Source organism: Chenopodium album, chromosome 3 (assembly GCF_948465745.1).
Source record: "Chenopodium album chromosome 3, dcCheAlbu1.1, whole genome shotgun sequence".
In the NCBI taxonomy this organism is placed as follows: Eukaryota; Viridiplantae; Streptophyta; class Magnoliopsida; order Caryophyllales; family Amaranthaceae; genus Chenopodium; species Chenopodium album.
In genome coordinates this window covers 65,475,463-65,497,940 of record NC_137836.1, presented here as the reverse complement: position 1 = coordinate 65,497,940, position 22,478 = coordinate 65,475,463, and the positions used below count along the sequence as shown (strand labels likewise).

Here is a 22,478-nt window from a genome sequence, read left to right as displayed (position 1 = left end):
AAGTTGAAATTGTGTGTCAGGAGTAAGGACTTGTTCTCTTTAACTTATTTTTGAATAAATTCAGACCAGATCAGAAAGATTCAGATCAGAAATTTTGATTATCATTTACTTATAGTTAAATATCGTTAATTGCATATCAAAAAATTTAATAAAAATTACATAATTAAAAAGTTCATGATCAGACAAATCTAACAAGATCCATTTTGATGATGTTTTTCTTTATCGATTAATATTAAAATACGGTCAAAGTTTAGTCAAATTGTTAAATCAGATCAAACCAGATCAGATCAGAAAAATTCAAATCAGACCAGGGACTTGTTCTCTTCACCTGAAACAAGTAGGTCTGAATTTTTTAAGGTGTGACCTGAATTTTTCTGATCTGGTCCGGTCTGGTCTGATCTGATTTAACAATTTGACTAATTTTTTACCGCATTTTAATACTAATCCATAAAGAAAAATATTATCAAAATGGATCTTGTTAGATTCGTCTCATTATGAACTTTTTAAATATGTAATTTTTATAAAAAAAATTTAATACGCAATTAACGATATTTAGCCATAAGTAAATGATAATCAAAAGTTTTGATCTGGTCTGATATGAATCTTTCTGATCTGGTATGAATTTATTAAGGAATAAGTAATAAGTATTTGAGATAAGTTGAAGAGAACAAGTACTAGATCAGACCTTAAAAAATTCTGACCAGATCTACTTGTTTCAGGTGAAGAGAACAAGTCCTAAGCAAATTGTATGTCATGTTCTAATAAACCTATTACGTTACGTTGTTATAAGATTATGTTACACATAATATTGATAACGTCCTGACATTACTCCTGACTTTAATTTTACCGTGTAACCATCAAATTTTAGGGGCTCCGTTGAGGGATTTCAATTATTTTCCCCAATCTATACATTGTTTAATCCATATTACATTAATGTTGATATAGGATAAAAACTCTTATCGACTAAGATAAATATAGTTTGATACTTTGATTGAACAAATTTAAGGTTAACAAAAAATCATAATTATTATTAAAATAAATAAAGCCATAAGAAACTAACGAGCCCTTTCCCTAAATAATGTTGGGAAATTATCTAATTCCCAATTACAGCTACTTTTTTTTTTAATTCCCATTATACCGTCCACGTCAACTAAGGAAAACAAACCGGTTTTAATTTTGTAAACCGCTACTTCAAGTTTTCTTTAAACACAAAATATCTGTAAATCAGTCAAAATTAAACCTTCAAGTACTTGAATAGTTGTATCCCCAAGTTCCATAAACCTTTGATAATCGGTGCAATTTGGCGTGCAATCGGTGTCGGCAATCACAAATCCTTTGATATATCCTCGTTTCTGGTTATATTCTCACAGCAATCATTGTCGGCAAACAACCGTAGGAAGGCGTCGATGGTGGCGAAAACGGCTTCCAGCGCGAGGGATTGCTGCGTTGGAAGACTACTTGAGGAGTGTCGTTTGAATTTTTTTTTTTTTCTTTTTGGATGATTCTGCTGAATTACTTTACCATGGAAGGGGAGAAAGTGATTTTATTAAAAAATTAATTAGTAAATACAAACCGCTACTTCAAGTAGCGGTTTCTAATATGTAAACCGCTACTTGAAGTAGCGGTTTTCAGTAGCACACCGCTACTTGAAGTAGAGGTTTTCTAATAAACCCGTTTTTTTTAAAAATTCCCACTGAACCGGTGACGTGGACGGTATGGTGGGAATTAAAAAAAGACTAGCTGTAATTTGGGAATTAGATAATTTCCCAACATTATTTAGGGAAAGGGCTCGAAACTAACAAATGATGTAAACTATAGATATTTAGTCTCGTTCTTGAATATCACTACTCACTTAGAGCCTGATTTGTTAAGCTTAATTTCAATTCAGCTCCAATCAGTTTAATTCACTTCAGTTTCTAATTTCCTTCTCTCATAAACAATTCATTTCATCTCTATTCAATTGAATTGTTTTCAATAAATCGGAACAAGCCCTTAAACATTTTTATTTATGAAGAAGGCCCTTAAAAATTCTCATTAAACCTAAATCACTAAACATTACTCCGTATATTAAAAAAATATTCTTCAAAATAAATAATTTTGTCGGAATTATTTCGAACCCAAATCACTTAATTGTCCTTTTTAACAATGATATGACATGTATAAAAAAAAAAAAAAAAAAAAAAATAATAGCATGTCTAGCTCAATAGACTGACATTTAATGCTCTCACAATAAAGATACGGAGTACTACAAGTACCATTTTTACAACTTTACCCCCACTCAAACTCCCCACCTACCCAAAAAACTAGGGGTAAATCAGTAAATTCACATCCTCAAACGTCGGTACTACGGATCTCCTATAATTATTTTTAAAAATATTTGATTTTCAGGTGCGCGTTATATTAAATGCCAAAACAACTCCCACAATTTCACGCTCTTTCCCACGCTTTGGCGGGTATCTTATTCTATTATATTGCCAACAAACAAACAAACAATCTAAACCATTTTATTCATTTTTCTGTTTCTTCCTTTAATTTAATTTAATTTAATTTAATTAATTGTTTTATAAAAAGGGAACATTAATTAATTGAGCTTGTGAGATTGACTGATTTGTGTTTGTTGACGCAATTTTTGTAAGTAATAGGAGAATCATATACTATGATAAAAATATCATATGATTTTGATTAAATTAATCTATAGAATAGTTACACTAGCTTATGTGGTGGCCAACTTTTGAGTCCTTTTCAGACATGAATAACATTAGTCAAACCAGAATTTAATTTTTTTTTCCCTTTTAAAATTTTTCATTTTTTGATGGAAGAACTTATTATTATGACAAGTAATGTCAATTTCTTTTTATTATTTTCGAAATTTGGCAAAGGTATCCTATGTCTCTATACATTTTAAATTTTGTTGTCTATGATTTTTTTTTTTACTAATATACAAGTATTTTTTTAATTTTTACACTGAAAAAATTGATATATCAATGGCTTTAGAATCATGGTATGGGTACTAAACCTAATTGAATAAAAAAAATAAATAAATCATAGAATATATAATAATGTAATCTTAAATTGATTTATGAGTTTTATGACAAAAGATTGTGTCCTTATTTGGCAAATGGCTGTTGGTTGTTGGCTATCATCGGTTTTAATTTAGTTGGTTTAATTAGCTGTTAATATTGTATTGGTTGTTTGACTTTAACCATTAGTTATATACAAATATGTTTGGTAAAATCAGCGTGTAGTAATTGATTGTAGTGTTTACACTTTCAACTTAGTCGATCATGCAACCATGCACATTGCACACACACATCAATACTACCTATGAGATCACTTTCTGTTTTTTCTGATAAAGGCATGACAATAAATAATAATATCCAAAAATAATCTCATTAGATTTTAATGTCCAATATAGTAAAACAAATAATAAAAAAATCTACTTGATTTCAAAAATTAATTTCATTAGATTTTTCTTAATAATACAACTTCTTTCTTTTTTTTGGTCCAAATGATGGCAATGCAAATGGTTTGAGAGATTTGAACATGGCACTTATCGATCATACACAAATCCTTATTCTTAAATCTTAAGTATTACTTGCAGATGTCATTGATTCTTATTCCATCATGAGACGTGTAAACTATTATCGGAGTACAATATGATCTAATAAAGCCTAATTGGCTTCAACCCAATCTAATTTAATTTCATGAACTCCAACCACATTTAATAAATCTAAGAGAAGAAATCCAACCTTCATTAAAATTAAAAAAAAAAAAAAAGAATTTGAACAACTCGCATCTAGATATGTCAAAAATCGCACAATTTGACCCAAGAGTAACGTCATCCCGCAAAATGATTAAATATGACTCAATTTCAAACTAAATTCAACCCGACTTGATTCAACCAAATTTCGATACAATTATTCGAATTGACACCTCTACGGCTCTACCCTTTACCAAAGCGAAGCCATAAAGCGAGTTTCATAAAGGAAAAAGGCAAAAAAAGAAAAGGAATTTCCTAAAAAAAAAAAAAGAAAAAAAAAAAGAAAAGGAATTAACAAAGGGGGACCAAAGAGCTTACACACTACGAGTAAGTAAACCACACTCACTCCAATTTTAGTCCGTACTACTACTACTCAACTACTGATCTCCTTCAGAAAACTGAGAGAAAGAGAAAACACAAACAACAGCTGCAAATTCTCGGAAAACCCAAAATTAAAAAAAAAAACCCAAAAAAAAAAAACCCAAAAAAAAAGAAAATAAAAAAAAAGACAGCATTTCCATTTCCCGCATCTCCTCTTTCTCTCTCCTCTTTTTTGTGAATGATCACTCTGACAGTAGCCAAACCCCCATTATTTCTCTTAATTCCTCTCTAATTTTACACTATTCTTCTTCAATTTTTGGGGAAAAAAATTGTAGATTATCACCTTTTTTTATTTTCTTCTTTTTGTGTAGAATTATTTGTAAAAACCCAAAAAAAAAAATAGACCCAGAATTCTCGATTTTTCAGTAGAAAAAAAGAGGGGAAAAATGGAGTTGTATGGAAGAAATCAGGGTTCCGAGTTGGATCCGCCAGCTGAATGGGGGGAAACTGGACTCGAAGGTAATACAATAAAACCCCTCATTTTTAATTTTGATTTTGTTTTGGTATTTTTTTGAAAATTTTGGATGATTTTTATTTCTAGGGTTTTGTAATGTTGTTGGTTAATTGAATGATTTGTGATATATTGTTGACGGAAATGTAGAGTCTATGTGGAGATTGGGTCTTTCGGGTCGAGAGACGTACCCGGAACGGCCTGGTGTATCTGATTGTGTCTATTACATGCGTACTGGGTTCTGTGGATTCGGTACCCGTTGTCGTTACAATCATCCTCGTGATCGTGCCGCGGTGAGCCCCCTTTGTGTTTTTAATTGTAAATTTTGTTGGATTTTGTGTGCAATTTGAGCTGCATTATGTGTTATGATTTTGGAAATGGGGTTTAATGAGTAATGTGGTGTTGAATTGTGGGCTGGTTTTGTAGTGATCTTATGAAATTCGAGCTTTTTCGAATATTTGAGTGTATTTATTGTGGGATTTTAGAGAGAATTTAGTTTACCACATGATCGGATTAAAAGAGATTGTTAGTGGGATATTTTCCTTTAGAGTACCGTAGATTGCGTTGAATGCTGGAGGATTTTCGTTTGTGCTGAGAAAGGCAATGTCAAGGGTGTAGCTAACACAACAGTGGATCAAGGGGTGCATAGTACTACCTCCGTTACATATTATTTGCAACGATTAGACATTTTTCCTCTCTACTTTATGTCAAATCGTTGCAAATAATATATAGCGGAGGTAGTAATTTATTTGGTAAAAACTTCAAATGATACGAGGGGTGAAATGGGGTTGTTTGAATGTTACGTGTGGATAAAGAATAGATATAAGTAATGGGCTTTTCAAGACTTGAACTTGTGACCTTGAAATTCCAAATGTGTGTTCTAATCACGAGGCCACTAGCAATCAATGTAACCTCAATGAAGTCTTTAGTTCTTATAATAAATTAAGTGGATTACATGTACACACTCTTTTATATGTGGATTCACCACTGCTAAGAAAGATGTCATTTCATTTGCGGTTTTGTGCACATTTGACCTCCCTTTACCTTGCTATAGTTGGAGGCATAATGAAGGTGTGGGAACAATGTGCAGCTTGCTTATTGTTCTGTTTTCTGAGTTTATTATATGATCAGAAAACTTTGATGTGAAATTAATGTGTAAGAGACACAAGCACGTTTAATTCTTTCGTCTAGTAATTTGGGTTCAATATTGTCCAGGCTGTTGCGGCTGCAAGATTAGTTGGAGGAGAGTACCCTGAACGTCCTGGTGAACCTATATGCCAGGTGAGATGTTAGTATATTACTTTATATTCAATGTTTTCAGTTACGGAGTTTCTTAATGCTTTATGCAAATAATATATTAGTACTATTTCCCCTCGTGCAGTATTATCTAAAGACTGGAACTTGTAAATTTGGCACTACTTGCAAGTTTAATCATCCACGAAATGCTGGTGGATCATTGACTAATGCGCCACTAAATATCCATGGTTACCCACTACGACCGGTTTGTACTTATCCGTTCTGCTTGCATTCAAATTGTATTCATGTGTTTACTTCTTCAAGTCTTCTCTTACAATGTTGAAAAGTAGCACTTATGATGTGTTTCTATTCTCGATAGGGTGAGAAAGAATGCTCCTATTATTTGAAAACGGGGCAGTGCAAATTTGGGATAACTTGTAAATTCCATCATCCTCAACCAGCTGGCATGTCAATGCCTGCAGCTGCACCTCCATTTTATCCGACGGTGCAGCCTCCTTCAGTTCCTATACCTGAACCAGCAGCTGGGTCATCCCCCAGCTATAGGGTAGCTAGGCCTCCTCTTGTGCCTGGTTCTTATGTTCCAGGGTCTTATGGTCCTGTGCTTCTTTCTCCTGGAGTTGTTCCCATGCCAGGCTGGGGTTCTTATTCGGTAAGTCTTTAATATTGTCTAGTAGCATGAGTTACTGGGAAGCAGTTAATAAACTCTTGGCCTCTTGGGTGATCCATCGGCTTAATTGCTGCAGGGGCCTGTAAGTCCCGTTTTATCGCCTGGTGGTCAACCTGCTGCTGGAGGAGCTTCTGTATATGGAGTGACCACACTATCACCTTCTACACCTGGTCTAGCTGGATCTTATGCTCCTCTTCCATCTTCTGCTGGGAAGTCAGTCACAGAACATAAGTTTCCAGAGAGACCAGGTGAACCTGAGTGTCAATACTATTTGAAGACCGGGAGTTGTAAATTTGGTGCCTCTTGTAGATATCATCATCCACCAGACCGGGGTGCGTCTGCTGCAGCCTGTTTCCTTGGGCCTCTGGGTCTGCCCCTGCGTCCGGTAAGCTTGATCTTGAGCTACTTTTATACTGTTAATTATTTCTGTTTTAGGGAGTATAATGATTCTTTCTAGTCCCTTTTTAATTTTTATGTACATTGTTGATTTTGATGCTTAACACCTGATAAATTTAAGGACTAAATATTCATATTGATCCATGACAATAATGTTTAGTTCACAATCATTTATTTGCTATTGCAGCATGATATGATGGTTAAAATATTAAAATACTGAGCATCTTAAATTAAGGATATAGACTTTCTGGTTGCTATATTAACCTTTTCCCAAGTTTGAGAATGTTAGAATAATTGCTCAGCAATTACTACGCTGTCCCCCCCCCCCCCCCCCCCCCCCCCCCCCCCCCCCCCCTCTTTTCCTTTTAAAAAATTCAATAAAAATTGTTGTGTACCCAACATATATAACTTACTAGAATGTGCCTGGACTTGGATCATTTCATTTTAAATTTTACTGAACTCAGTTTGAGCTGGATGTCAAACCCTCTCCTTTTGTTCATTTGATGGTCCATTTATAATTTACATCCTCCTAAAGGCTATTATGATCTTGCCATTTTTACAACTGCCTGGCATTAGAAGATGTGTCTTCCACATAATATTCTATGATGAAGTATATTGGTATTGTCAATGAATTTATATCACCCAGTCCTGCATGCAATAGAAGCTTTACAGGTGTCTCTATATCTGAAGGGACATTCTTTCCTCTTAGACAACCACAAACCATAGGTAGCTATTAGAACTTCTGTTCTTTACTCCAGTCCTGAAACGAATGTATTTTTTTATATGCCTGAAAACATGTGGGCTAGCCTACCTCACTCGTTCCAAAATTCTCAAATTAGTCTCGTCAAAAACCTCTATTATAGCATGACACGTGCATCAGGTGATATCTCTAATTGATCTTGTCATAAGTGGTCACTTGATGTTTCTTTGATATTGTAATTCCTTGGCGATTGCAGTAATTATCAACAAGATGCAAACAACATTATATTGGAAATGTGGCTCTGATGTAGATGTCATGCATTTTTAGAGGATTTATGAACACCTTTTATCACTAACTTTTGAGGAATTTGTTGAACTTGGATAAAATAATAATAAATTTTTTGCAGAACTAATGTATCATTTGTTCATTTGAAAAATATGTTCAATGGGGGAGTTCCTCTATGAAGTAATATTCCTTGTGAAGTTGACTCACCAGAATGTGTATCAAAGACGTGTTGGCAACATAGAAAATGCATGATCTAAGATTTTTTATTTTTATTTATACCCTCACAAGAATTTATTTGATATAAGAGTGAATGGATCACCTGCCTGCCCACGTGAAAGGAGTTCAGATACGGTACTTCATTGAAGTAAAAGTAGCGAAGAAAATTGTCACTCCAATTTTCTTTCATCCTATTGATCAACCTATGTTAAAAAAGTCTCACTTCCAATGTATTTTCACTTCCCACATGATACTTGTTAATGGAAAAAACATGTAAAAGTTTGTTGCTGAGATATCTCTGTTATTTGTACAAGTTTTGCTGAACGTTGCCATTATGCCATATAAGTTATGTTATTACCCTGGTATGTTTGGTATGCATGCTGGGCATGATGAGTTACTCCAAAACTTCTAAGTTCATTTGTTTTAAGCACCCATGCCAGCCATGTTGCTAGAACTTCATGGATTTCTAGTCAGCGACATGCCAACCCCTAGGCTTTCGTGTACAGACAATTGGTCAGCTAAATGTATCATCTTCCCCTTCCCCAGTCCACATCACTAGTCCCAACTATACACTTGGAGACCTAAAAATGAGAAGGGAAAAATAAAAATAAAATTCTGAAGCTCTAATGCTTGAAGTTAATGCAAATTTTCAAATGAAGCTGCATACTTGCACTCTATATGGCTTACTATTTCTGTTTGGACATGCACCATTTATTATATGTTTTTGATTCAATTTGTTTTTCTTTAATATAATACACTTTAAGGATGACTTGTTATCTTTTATTTGAACAGGGTACACAACCTTGCACCTTCTATATGCAAAATGGATACTGCAAATTTGGGCCCACATGTAAGTTTGATCACCCTGTGGGTATGATGAAATATAGTCCATCAGCTTCATCTCTTGCTGAGACACCAGTTGCGCCCTATTTGAGTGGACCTCCATTAGTTACTTTGCCTCTTTCGCCATCATCCACAGAGCTCCTTCCAGAACATGCTTTAGGGTCACAGAGGGATTTACAATCAAATAGAACACTGTCATCCGGTAGCTCTTCTGTTGGTTTAACCTCGTCTAACGTCCAACGATCTGGCCAAGGTCCTGCACTATTAAGCAGTAGCAGAAGCATGGGAGAAGACGATGAAGTTCATCACTCAAGCTAAAGTACATTCTTGATGCCATTCTCTTTTATTGTCAAGACCTTAAAGCAGCACATACCAAGCCACCCATCCACCATTGCCTCAGTTATATAATATATATATATATATCGTATATAGCTTGCAAGTCATCTATCCTAAGTGACTTCTATTGTTGTCAAGTTCAGGTAATTACAGCCCTATCGAATACCTCTCACTTTAGGACTGAAATATAATCCTTACTGTTGATAATAGCTTTCAAATATGTTCAGAACTTCAGAATGCATAATAAATTAAGGTAGCAAATAGCTCTGTGGACTCATGTCATCGCTATTTGGTAATAATTCAACGGAAGTGTGCTCTATAGCCCTAGTTGCTATGCTTCCCTGTGAGACTACTCCTTTTGCCAGACATTGTTAGACATTCTGTAAATTTGATTACTCTTGTGAAGTTATTTTTCCATGCTAGCTGTATTTGAGCTCTAATTTTTTTCCAAGGATTTTGTGTAATATTTTGCATAAAGCGTCCTGCGTGGATACCCCAAGGTAAATGATTCATAATTATTGGTAATGGAAAATATTGAAGAATATCATGTTCGCGAATGAAGATGCATTACTTTGGACATTATACAGGACAGCCCCATATCATATTACATTTGTACATTGCCATCTGCTTATTCCACAGCTCTGTAGCTCTTTTTCTTTTGATTTTTTTATGCTCCCATATTAATTATTGGGAAGGTTTAGTTGAAACTTTGGTTAGAATAACAAAATATTGAACTTCTCACTTTAATACGAAAAAGTACTGCATATTTATGTTAGGTTATTATATGAGATTATATGATTTGCATTGCATTTATTTGTATAGTTAGTATAATATTTCTATAATCTATCTTTTTTTCATTTTTTTTTTTTTTTTAAGATATTGCTCAATTTTTTTTAAAATAAAAAATAATGAAACTAATAATGGAGATGGAGTTATATATAATGAATTCCATCGATTATTATCAGTTATTTACTGATACTCTCCTTCGTAAGAAAAAGAAAATATCAAGATGGTCAAAAAATCCTACCTATCTCTTGAATTGGCAATTCCGGAAGACATTATAATTCCCCATATCCTAATGAAACTACCCGTTAGATCACTCCTTCGTTTGAAGTGTGTTTCCAAATACTTCAAAACCCTAATATCAAGTCCGGAATTTATTTACTTTCACCTCCGTACCCTAAATTCATCGTCCGATGATGAAAAACTTTATATTCTCCAGTCATACTATCATCGTCTCTACTCTTTGGATTCAACCTCCTTATCATCTTCCTCTCCTGTTGAACGACTCGAACTCCGTTATCCTCGAAAACAATGTGGACGTTGTGTTATGTACTACAAATTAATAGGATCTTGCAATGGCTTGCATGGTGTTCAATCGGATGACGGATTTTACTTAGATTACATGGTATTCAATCCATCTACTGGGGTTTACAAGAAAATAGGGTTTCACTTTGTGGATATAGATCTTCCGATCAATGGACTATTTTTGGTACATTCTGGATTTGGTTTCGATGATGTTAGTAACGATTACAAGATTGTTATGCTAGTATCAACATGTTGTGGTTCCAACCCGTCGTCGTGTCAAATATTTGTTTACAGCTTGATGGCCAATTCCTGGAGAGCTTTGGACATCCACTTTAACTACTATCAGAGTTTAAAGAATGACCCGGCTGCAGTGATTGATAAACATCTATTTCATTTCCTATTCAATGAAGGTGTGGTTGGTTGTTTCGACATTCGGACTGAACAATGGAGCAAATTCGAGTTGCCTACTTTCATTAATAGAGATGATAAATTATTGTGGGAGTTGGGTGTTTTCGAAGGTTGCTTGTATATAATGGTACATGATTTGGTTGCGGTAGAATTCCTCGATTTTGATACGAACTATGAAGTTTGGGTGATGAAAGAGTACAAGATGAAAGAATCATGGAGTAAAATTACAAGCGTATGGAATCAAGAATTGTGGCCAAAGGAAAGGAAATTTATTAATGATAGTATTTCGCCTCTTAAATACTCTGACAAATTAAGATATGGCCAGATTTTGTTTTGGAATGAGTATAATTCTACGTTTATATTTTACAATATCGAATCTAAATTACCAAATATAGTCGAAATCAATGGTGTGGTTTCTACTGAATCCAAACCTTATTTTTGTCACGAAACCCTTGTTACCATTCCCGGTGGTAAACAACTTCCAGGAATTTTGAGAAAATAACGCAGAATAAAGAAGGTTGGAGGTATGTCTATAATAATAAGAAGAATACACTTTTTTTTTTAGTTTAGTTTTAGTATTTTGTTTTGACTTTCATTATTAATTAATTTGATTTTTACTCGTATTCTTTTTCTCAAAAATCTTCATTATTATTGTTAAAAAAAACAGATTTCATGTTTGTTTAATTATTGATTTTACGCTACAGTGTAGATTAGGCAATCCTAACCCGACCGGAATGACACAACCCGAACGACCTGACCTGTGAGCCGAAACCATTGACCTGAAAATGACCCGAACGACCCGACCTATGAGCCGAAACCATTGACTTGAAAATGACCCGAACTAACCCGACCCTACCCGAAATGGAGTTGACCGGACTCCCAAAATGACCAACCTGAAACCCGAACTTGACCTTACCCGAAGTGACCCGAAACCGAAGTGATCCAACCCATTTAAACCTGAATTAATTGACCCAAATTGACCAGATTCTCAAAGTCGATAGGGTGAATTGCTTATTTTAGGGCGTTTTGCATGATTTTTTTTATTTTTTATTTTCTTAACAATTTTACCTCAATTTTCCAACTATTTTTTTTTATTGAATTTCTTTTGGTGACCCAAACCAAACTTGACCCGACTCGAATTAACCCAACCTGAATTGACTAGATCCGAAATTGACTCGATTGACCAATGTTTAAGATGTATCACATTCACACGGGAGTATGTTAAAAATAGATTGGAGCAATTATTTAAAAACGGAGGGAGTACTATGTTCTTTCCGCTTTATTATGCATGGTCTGGGTATACGAACCACCAATTGAAATAAATCGGTCATACTTGAGATTATTAAAGTGTGTTTTTCCTTTAAAAAAAATATTGATGTTTAACTTTGTATTTAAGTTACGTTACATCTAGCTACTTCAGAAATTCAATATAAAGTTAACCCGTGCAACCTAAAAACTAGTTATAACTAGCATAGTGCCCGTGGTTTATGAATCAAATTATTAATTATTTATTCTGTAGGAAAATAAAACAAAGATAATTACAATTAGTAATAAGGACTTATTTACTAATGGTGGATACAAAAATAAAGGAATGTAATTTGAATACTATTGTAAGTTATTGGTATTTTTTATAATTTCAATTTATTAAATGAAAAATAAATGAATATTGTTCCACTTAATTATATAAGAGAAATAAATTCCTTCATTTTCTATCAACGGTAGAAAAAAATTAAAAAAGTTAACATTTTCTTGTCTTACCTTCTACTTCAGTAACTACAATCTTATACGGTATGTCGTATTCACCAAAATTTTTAATTATTATTATTATAATAAATTTAAATTAAATTTTGCTTGGAATATTTTTTAACTTTTTGATGTATATTTTTTAACCTAAGTGAATTTAATTTTACTTAAGATTGTATGTTTAACATTTGGAAACTCTATATTTATTTAAAATTACATTAGATAGTAGTCTAAAATTTACATAGCTAGAATGGAAAATATTAATTATAGAAAGAAAAAGTATATGAATCAAAATAATCACAATTATATGATATGATTTGGTAAATATTTTGTGTATAGCTTATAATAGGTAATTAATGGCATTAGCTAAAAAAAGGGACAGAAAGACTTGCGTGGACCCGAGGTTTATACACACGTAATTGACATTATAGTAAACATAGTGACCCTTAATTTTGACATACTAACCTTATTTTTAACATAGTAACCTTTATTAAAACTAGTATAACGTTTAATATTATTGTGAACTTAAAGTACAACGTTATGACCCTAATTTTAACATAAGGACCTTTATTATTCATATTAACAAGTATATAAAGTATTTTATTAAAAAAATTAACCTCTTATAGCCTATATATTACCAAAATGATTTTTATTTCAACATAGAGACCTTTTTTTCTATTATAGTGACCCTCTTTTTTTTTTAAATAAGACAACCATAGTTTCCCTAATTTTAGTGGTCCACAATGAATTAGTGTGAACCAGGTCCATTTAAGAATTTGTAAAAAAAAAGGGAAAAGGGAAGGGGATTTGGGAGGCAAAAAACAGCACCAGGAAATGACATGTGTCATTCTCGGTGTCCGTTTAATTATTATGTTATTGATTGATGTTATTGATGTTATTGATTGATATATTAAACATATAGTTCCTAAAACATTTTATGTTTTGGGATGATCAGATTATGTTTTGGGATGACCAGATGATCAGATTATGTTTTGGGATGATCAGATTAACTCCAACAAATTAACAGATGATCAGATTATGTTTTGGGATGATCAGATTAACTCTCGTGCGATGCACGGATATAATAAACTATACGTAATTGTGTAAACTTCAATGACATACAGTAATATGTAAAATCTTTGTATTACACACGATATTATTAACATAAACAAAACTACAAAAATTAAAATAATATAAATAAAAGAAAATTCATGTCTACAATAAAATTTATTTTGCGAACTTTGTAATTAGATGGAGTAATCACATGTATAAAAAGTTGATATTTGTTTTCCTTAAGATTTTTAAAAGAATAAGTATTGAAAAATAAAAAGTCTAATGTACTGTATTAAACTACTTTGCAATTAGTATTTAGAATTTTTTTTTTTTTTTTTTAAAAAAAAAACATGAAAGGAAAAAAAAAAGTTTAGGCGGGAAAAAAATGAATAAAAAGCTGACACGTGTACAATTTGAAAAAAGTGATGACGTCAGTGGTTGTTTGACAGGGTAAAGTCGTATCCCCTAATAAAAAATAATTACCTAAATCACTAACTAAAGGAGATAGGGAAGTAGGGTCGATCTCCACAGGGAAACGAGTCTTTTTACTCCTAATTGATTATTATAACCTAAATTATTTAAGTAACCAATATTTATAATTAAGTATGAAACTAAACTACAAAGAATAAGAGTAGGGAGAAAACAATATATAAAGGGATCTAGGGCATAGGTTCACTAATAAATAATACTCCAGGGTAAAACAGGGTAATCAATCATTGACATGGCATAAATAACATGATTAACAGGCTCTCGCAATTTATTAATCAACATAGATCTAACGGGCTCTCGCAATTTACTAGATCTAAGTTCTTATTGAAAATAGCCTTTAATATCAAATTAACATCTGCTCGATTCATTAATTTAATATTGCTATACTTTCACAAGCCGCAATTGTAAAACATTAAAACAATCCAATAAGAAATTATCATGCAATACCAATAATCAATAATAGTCAATCATCAATGCATCAATTAACCAGATTGTAAAGGGCTCTCGCTACGTATTACAATCACACAATTAATTTACCGGTATTAAATCTCATCTCTCGAATCTTGACTTAACCATTTATAAATTAACTTGCCTATTGAAACTAGACCTAAACATTAATTCTCATCTCTCGATTCTTGAATCAATATTGTCAAACTCATGCATAAAAGATAGGTCTAATCTAGTCACAGAGCATTAAATCAATCAATAGGAAATTAATCTAGCATTGATAATTAACAACAATAATTTACCCCTTCATATTATTTATTAGATCCCCATAAACCCTAGAAATTAAACTACTCACACATATTAAAAACTAAACTAATCAAGGTAATAAAATAAATCATGATGAAAGGAATAGAAAATAAATAAGATTAAAGGAAGAGAAATCGTTACCAAAATAATCTGGAATTAATGAAAAGAATTAAGAACAAAGGTTTTTGAGAGAGTTTAAGAGAGAGAAAAATACTAAGTAGAGAGAGAAAGTCTAAGAGGGAAGGTCTAAGAGAAGAGGTCACTAATAATTCCGTACAAATTGTATTTAAACCTTTCCTAAAACACGAATTAAAACTAAACTAATCAGACCCTAGGAAAACACGCGCCCGATCGGGCGAAGGGCCGCCCGATCGGGCCCGCCTTTTTGCTAGCACACTCTTCTCAGCAGCACCGCCCGATCGTGCTAAGCCTCGCACGATCGGGCGCGCCTTGGGCCACACATCCTTGCCTTGCTGCGCATCTTGCCCGATCGAGCTAAGCTTGCCCGATCGAGCTAAGCTTGCCCGATCGGGCCCTTGTGGCTCCTCGAGGCTTTGGACTTCCGATTGGGCTCGACTCCTCGGCTCAATCCGGATCTCCTCTTCGGGTCTTGAATACTCGGTCCAAACCTCGGTATTCCAAATACCGAGCCCTTAATCACCGGCTCGATGGCTCTAGCCGGCCTTGGGCTTCAACGACGGTCGTGCTCCTCCAATGCTCGTAGTTGCTTCATAAAAATCCCGGGAAAATGCTCCAAAAGTGCAATTTCCTGTAAAATACAACTAAAACTACGAAAACACTAGAACACACAAATTAGTAATAAAAATGGCCCGAAAGAGCCAAAAACACTACTAATAACGACCAAGGGACGGGGATAAAACACTATATAAATTAGACATATCATTGTTACTTTAGTAATATTTATAGATTTGGTTACACAAAGAAAATGGGGAAAGTGAAAAATCATGGGAATTTGAAAATGCATGATTTGTTTGGTTGACAATAAAAAGTGTAAATGAGGGTTGCAAATTCATGGGAATTGTGATTTCCCACAAAACATGGAAAGTAGGTAAGTCAAACTTTCCATGATTTGCAATTTCCCTCATGCCAACCAAACAACTTTATATAATTCCCATGATTTTGATGTAGGAACTTAATTCCCATGAAATACAAATTCCTATGGGAAGTAATTTACCATAGCAACCAAACGACAGCTAGTATTGATTGATTATTTCTCCTATTGTTTTTCTCAAGAATCTTCATTAGTATTTTCTTTTATATCATGTTTGTTTAATTGATTGTGATTTATTTTTAAAGGAGGCTTATTGTATACTGATATTGAATACTCTAGATAGAGATGTATAAGTGGATGACTATTATCCATGTACTATTTAGAATACTCTAGAGACGGGTATTTGATCTTATCCGATGAATCCCTAGATAATCTACATGTAGATATATATATCTCGTAACAGATGAGAAGTATACACACTGAATAAAATTCTCTCATATATTCCTCTATATTTAACACGTTATCAGCACCATAGCCATCACCAAAAAAAAAAAAAAAAGTACGAAGCAGAATAGACGTGATACAAAGGGAGTAGACGTACGAAGTAAATAGCAACCTTACGATTTTCTGCTGGAAAAGGTACATTTGTACTCTATTCTATACACAATAAATCAACTATTAATTAATTTTCTGCTGAAAAAAGGTATGTATATATGTAATTACGATAATTCATGAGAACCAAGTGACACTTGTATGAATGTTTTTGATGCAATATGTTATAATCTTCCTAACTTGTATTGATTATTTATGAGTGAATATATTGATAGAGTTTGCCTAACTTCGTATGAATATTTAGGTGATCTGTTTAATCCATGTCAATTATTCTCTCTAATCTTCTACTTGTATAGTAATATGTATGATATCGTAGATGCTTGATCGTCACAATTTGATTATTATATATATTATTTTATGTATAGCTATGTATTATTTTAGCTTGACTATATTTTACAAATGCGTACAAGATATATGTTGCGAGTATAGGAGTACATATATAATGCTATTAAATATTAATTCAATGAAAAATATAAAAAAAATTTGTTATATATATATATATATATATATATATATATATATATATATATATATATATATATATATATATATGAGGGATCCAGTGAGAATAGGTTCATATGTGAGAATTCATACTTATATGAGAACTGATTTAAAATTTAGAACATATGAGTAAAAATTTAGAACATGCGAGTTAAAATTTAGAACATGTGACTCAAACTAAAATTCTGAACATATGAGTAATAATTTAGAACATTTGTGTGAGTAATATGTTTAGAACATCTGATTTAAGAATTAGAACAAGTGATTAAAAATTTATAAAATTTGCTTTATGAAATTTTAAACATATGAGTAAATTTAGAACATCTGATTTAAGATTATGAACATGCGAATAAAAATTTAGAACAAACTGATATAGAATATAGAAAGTGTGAGTAAAGAATTTAGAACATACGTGTAAGAAAATAGAACATACGCTATAAAATCTGGAACATATAATTAAAAATCTTAGAACACACGTTTTAAAATTTAGAACATATAAATTAAAATTTTGGAACAAGTTATTTAAAATTTATGACATCAAACTTAAGTAATTTATGGTTTAGAACATGTGAATACTAAATTAGAACATTTGATTTAATTTAGAACACCTAAGGAAAAGTTTAGAACATCATATTTAAAATTTAGAACATACGAGTAAAAATTTAGAACATAAAGAGTGTTCTCACATAAGAAAAATTCTCATATAAGAAAAATTCTCACGAGAGCCTTCCCCATATATATATATATATATATATATATATATATATATATATATATCATCGAAGTTCCTAATGTATACTACTGCTTTATATCAGCAAAGTATGTCGAACCTTGCAAAGCTCGAATTTATCGCTCTTGATATTACTGGAAACAATAATATATTACATGCTGAATTTCACTTAAGTGCTAAAGGAGTTGGTGATACAATTAAAAAGCTAAGGCTATGAGATTCCTTCGCCATCACTTCCACGAAGGACTTAAAAATGAATTTTTGACTATTACCCACAAGTCCTTTGGAGTAATCTAAAGGAGAGGTATGACCACCAGAAAACTGTGATATTACCAAAAGCTCGTTATGATTGACTACTTTTAAGATTACAAGACTTTAAGTCTGTGAGTGAATATAACTCAGCTATGTTTAGAATTACCTCACAATTGAAATTATGTGTGGAGAAAGTTACGGATGCAGAAATGTTAGAGAAAACATACTCTACTTTTCATACAAACAATGTTGTCCTTCAGACACAATACTGTGAAAAAGGATTCAAGAAATATTCTGAATTGATATCTTGTCTCCTCGTGGCTGAGCAAAATAATGAGCTATTAATGAAAAATCATGAATCACGTCCTACTGACTCTAATCCATTCTCTGAAGCGAATGCAACATCCCATAATGGGAAAGAGTCTAAAAACAAACGCCATTCTAGCAGTAAAGGTCGAGGTCGTAGTCAATTGCGTGGCCGAGGTTGTGGACGTGGATCTAGTGGATATGGTAGAGGTCGTGGAGGTAATTCAAATTCCCACCCGAAGTGGAAACGTAAAGATAATATTGATGAAATGAAAAAAAAAAGTGAGACCAATATGTGTTATCGTTGTGGAGCAAAAGGTTATTGGTCTTGAGTGTGTCGTACACCAAAACATCTTGTAGATCTTTATCAACAATCAATTAATTAGAAAGGAAATAAAGTGGAAACTAATTTGGTGTACGAGGATGGCGAAGGTGATTTCGATTATGGTGATGCAACTCACTTAGAAACTGCTAATTTTGTTACCTCTCATGAATCAAATAATTGAATAAATTATGATCATTAGGCGAATAAACTTGATTAGTTTGCATTTATTTTTATGTTCCCTTATTTAAGCTAATAGTAGTATAATGATTTTTTGTCTTATAAGATTTTCATTTTGGGACATTTTATATTTTTGATGTAGCACTAATTTCTTGACTTACATTATACGGTAATTTCTCTAGCTTTCATGTTAAGCATAGAACTTGTAAATATGTGGATGATGAATAGGTCGGATTATTGGGCATATGTCAAGGATGACCTTGAAATTTCTAATGAGTTTCTAAAGTATGTCATTACTTAAATAATCTATCATTCGCAATAATGACGTGATTCTATAAATATAATGTCATGAGAGAATAATACATATATATATACTCCCTCCATCCCTAAATATAGTTCCCATTTAGTAAATTACTAACATAAGAATTAAGCAATGAAGGGAGGCCATTATGAAAGAAAATTATTATTAAGTATGTTTGCATGATGTATTCTTAATTTATGATTTTATATCATATACTTGATTGAGAAATAATGCTTATAAGTTTAAGAAGTTGAACATGCGTGCATGACATTGTGAGAAACTTGATTTATATTTATATTATATATACGAGATTCACTTCTAAAGATTAATTTAATTGGGCAAGAGAAATAAGTCGAAGCTTTATAAGAATCAGTTTACTTTGCTTGATACATGCATTGCTAAAAGAATTAATGGCTTAAAATGTGCAAGAAATTTAAAAGTCGTTGGATTAATTTTATAACCCATATGCAAGGATTAGGGGGAGATGACATTTATTCTATTGTTTTATTTAATCCTTGCACATGAATATAAAAATATATTGAGGTATGATCAGTTGCGTACATATATTAGCTTAAACATAAAGGTGCCACATGATAATAAAATATTTAGCATGATACCATCCTGAAGCCATGGATATGAATAAATGTCATGGCTATATACTAGTTATAAATGCTCCAATTAAATTTGATGTCCTAGAAGGACAATACCGATTGTTAATGAATCTAAAGCACGCCTGAAGCGTGGTATACTAACAAGTTACAATGATAAAAATCCTCTGAAGATGAACGGAGAAATAATTGACAATGAAATGTTCAGAAAAGTTATGCATTTCTAATCGATCCCCAAAAGGGAAATATGTCCAATAAAATTAATTCATGATACGATTGTATAAAGTGCTCCAGAAGAGTGTAAAATGTCCAACATGATTAGCATGTATCAAGATTATACTTAAAACTCCAGTAGAATATGAGTTGTTATTTGATAACATATTGGTTGATTGTCTTTCCAAGTATAAAAAGACACACATGTTAGTGTTCTTATATATATCACATCATATTCATGGCCATGTATATAATCGTCTAGTAAAGTGATCACTAGTATTGGAAAACTGACCATAATTTAAATTTAGACAAAATGATTCGATGTGATAATTAAATTAGGCCATTCGGGTTTGATAATTACCCGTTTTGGAAACCAAAAGTTTCATTTGAAATGAAAGGAAAAATGTGCTGATGCTCTCTCATGTTAAATATATAAAATAAATTGAAGGCAAGACATAACATTGAGATTGAGCTTTATTGATTGTAATTATTAATAGTTTGTGTTGAAGGAAAAGTCCAGAGATGTTATATTAGTTTGAATAATTTTTTTTTTTAATGTAAGAGTAATTGGTGACCAGAAGTTTACTAGAATAACCTTGTCAACTATTAGCTTAGGTGACCAGAAGCTCACCAAATACAAGTTGTATGTTGAAATTTTGAGTAATTAGTATAGTGATCCAGAAGATCACCACCTACTGAAATTACAAGCAAGTTTATGTTTGTATATATAACAATTCTCTTGATCGGAGCTATCGTATGTCAGCACATAATAAATAAGAAAGTTAGATAGACAACTGCACAATACATGTCTCCCCACTGATATTGATCTCCAGAAGAGAACAAATTATGAAAGATTTATTAACATGTGCAATGTGCATTATAAATTAATTAAGAAAGTATATTTTCCTATAAAATGTTCTCTAGAAGAGATAAAAAAAGTTTGGTGAATATAACTTTTCTATGAGAGGAATTTTGTGAAAAAATAAATAATTAAATTCCTCCTATATATAGAATGAAATCTTTTTGCACATGAAATAATGTACTAAGTTGGTGAATAATTCGACGCCCCAATATTTGAGATATTTTACCAACTTAAGGGGGAGAAGAAATGGAGTAAGTTGGCAAAATTGTAAGATTATAATTAGTTGATCCCTATAAAGATAATTTATAGTGTTATGTGCCAATTTTTGTAAAATTATACATTAAGAAATATCTTGCCAATTTTCTTTGAATCACTACACCTGAAGTGTAGGTTGTGTAATCGGTTCCAATATAAATATGTGATATATGGCAAGATAGTGCAGTTAATACTTGTAAAGTGTAATTATAATATATTAATATCATTGTATAAATTACCCCAAATATAGGCGGTATATATATCTGAACTATAATAGATGGCCTATGATATGAGAAAAGTTATGTAATGGTACCAATTGAAGATATATTCAGATATCATTATTGTAAGATAGCACGCAAATGAAAATTGAATTTCAAAGAATATAACGATACCGGTATATAATGGAACCGATGAATAAAACGCATATGCGTAAAATAATGGACTAGTAAATAAGGGATCTCAAATATATGTCCATTTTGATGTCGACATAGTTATAATGATCAAAATTTATCGTGGACCAGAAGCCCAATAGAATATGGATATTAAATCCACACTTTACAATGTCTTGCATTATTTTGAGTCTTATTATGTTCGTCTGCATTAGTAAGTCATAGGTTAATGGTTTTCACATTGCTTGTGTAGGAAATTGTTTAATGCATTACTCATCGTATATTTTGTTTAGTATCCTGTCATAGTTTATATTTCATATTGCATGTACAAGTTTCCATACAATAATTATGGTATATGACATATGTGAGTATACGTTAAAAGTATAGTAAGGTGCATATACAACTTTGATGGAAGATTAGAATGAGATATTTATATTCAAATGGGCTTATAATTGTGATGAAACTATATATGGCGTCGATTTAATAGAATGCTATGAATGAATAATCATGTAAGAAGAGTTCCCGAAGAACTTATATACGACGTATCTAAATACCTAGCCCTACGAATTATGTATTTTGAATGTGTACTTATTATCAAACTCCTAAAATTCTATATGACTACATCATTGACATCTCAACCTGAAGTTTGAGCATGTAAGAGTTAGTGCGATTTATTATTGATATTTATAAGGGAACTCTCGTAGCAACTATACATGAGATGTACAAATAATATAACAACAGGATACTTATGCGTGAGAATGTTTTCTTATGGTCCAGCAGAACCATAAACAGAGTATGCAATTATGTATGTTGCACTACTAATTCATATAAGATTTATTAGACACCAACATGCATCTATCGATACCAACATCTATCGATGATATTACAT

At 32.2% G+C, this 22,478-nt stretch overlaps 2 protein-coding genes across 2 annotated transcripts; both read left to right on the top strand.

Annotated features, from left to right (window-relative positions):
* Positions 1-4,144: 4,144 nt before the first annotated feature.
* On the top strand, positions 4,145-9,743 carry LOC145624047 (zinc finger CCCH domain-containing protein 58-like). Its single transcript, XM_081676977.1, has 7 exons — positions 4,145-4,600; positions 4,743-4,885; positions 5,808-5,873; positions 5,974-6,093; positions 6,208-6,498; positions 6,593-6,901; positions 8,906-9,743. Exons 1-7 carry the CDS (start codon positions 4,528-4,530, stop codon positions 9,272-9,274), a joined length of 1,371 nt encoding a protein of 456 aa, XP_081533103.1. The 5' UTR covers positions 4,145-4,527; the 3' UTR covers positions 9,275-9,743.
* Positions 9,744-10,301: 558 nt separating this feature from the next.
* On the top strand, positions 10,302-11,510 carry LOC145625224 (F-box protein CPR1-like). The gene has a single exon (XM_081678296.1). It carries the CDS (start codon positions 10,302-10,304, stop codon positions 11,508-11,510), a length of 1,209 nt encoding a protein of 402 aa, XP_081534422.1.
* Positions 11,511-22,478: the final 10,968 nt, after the last annotated feature.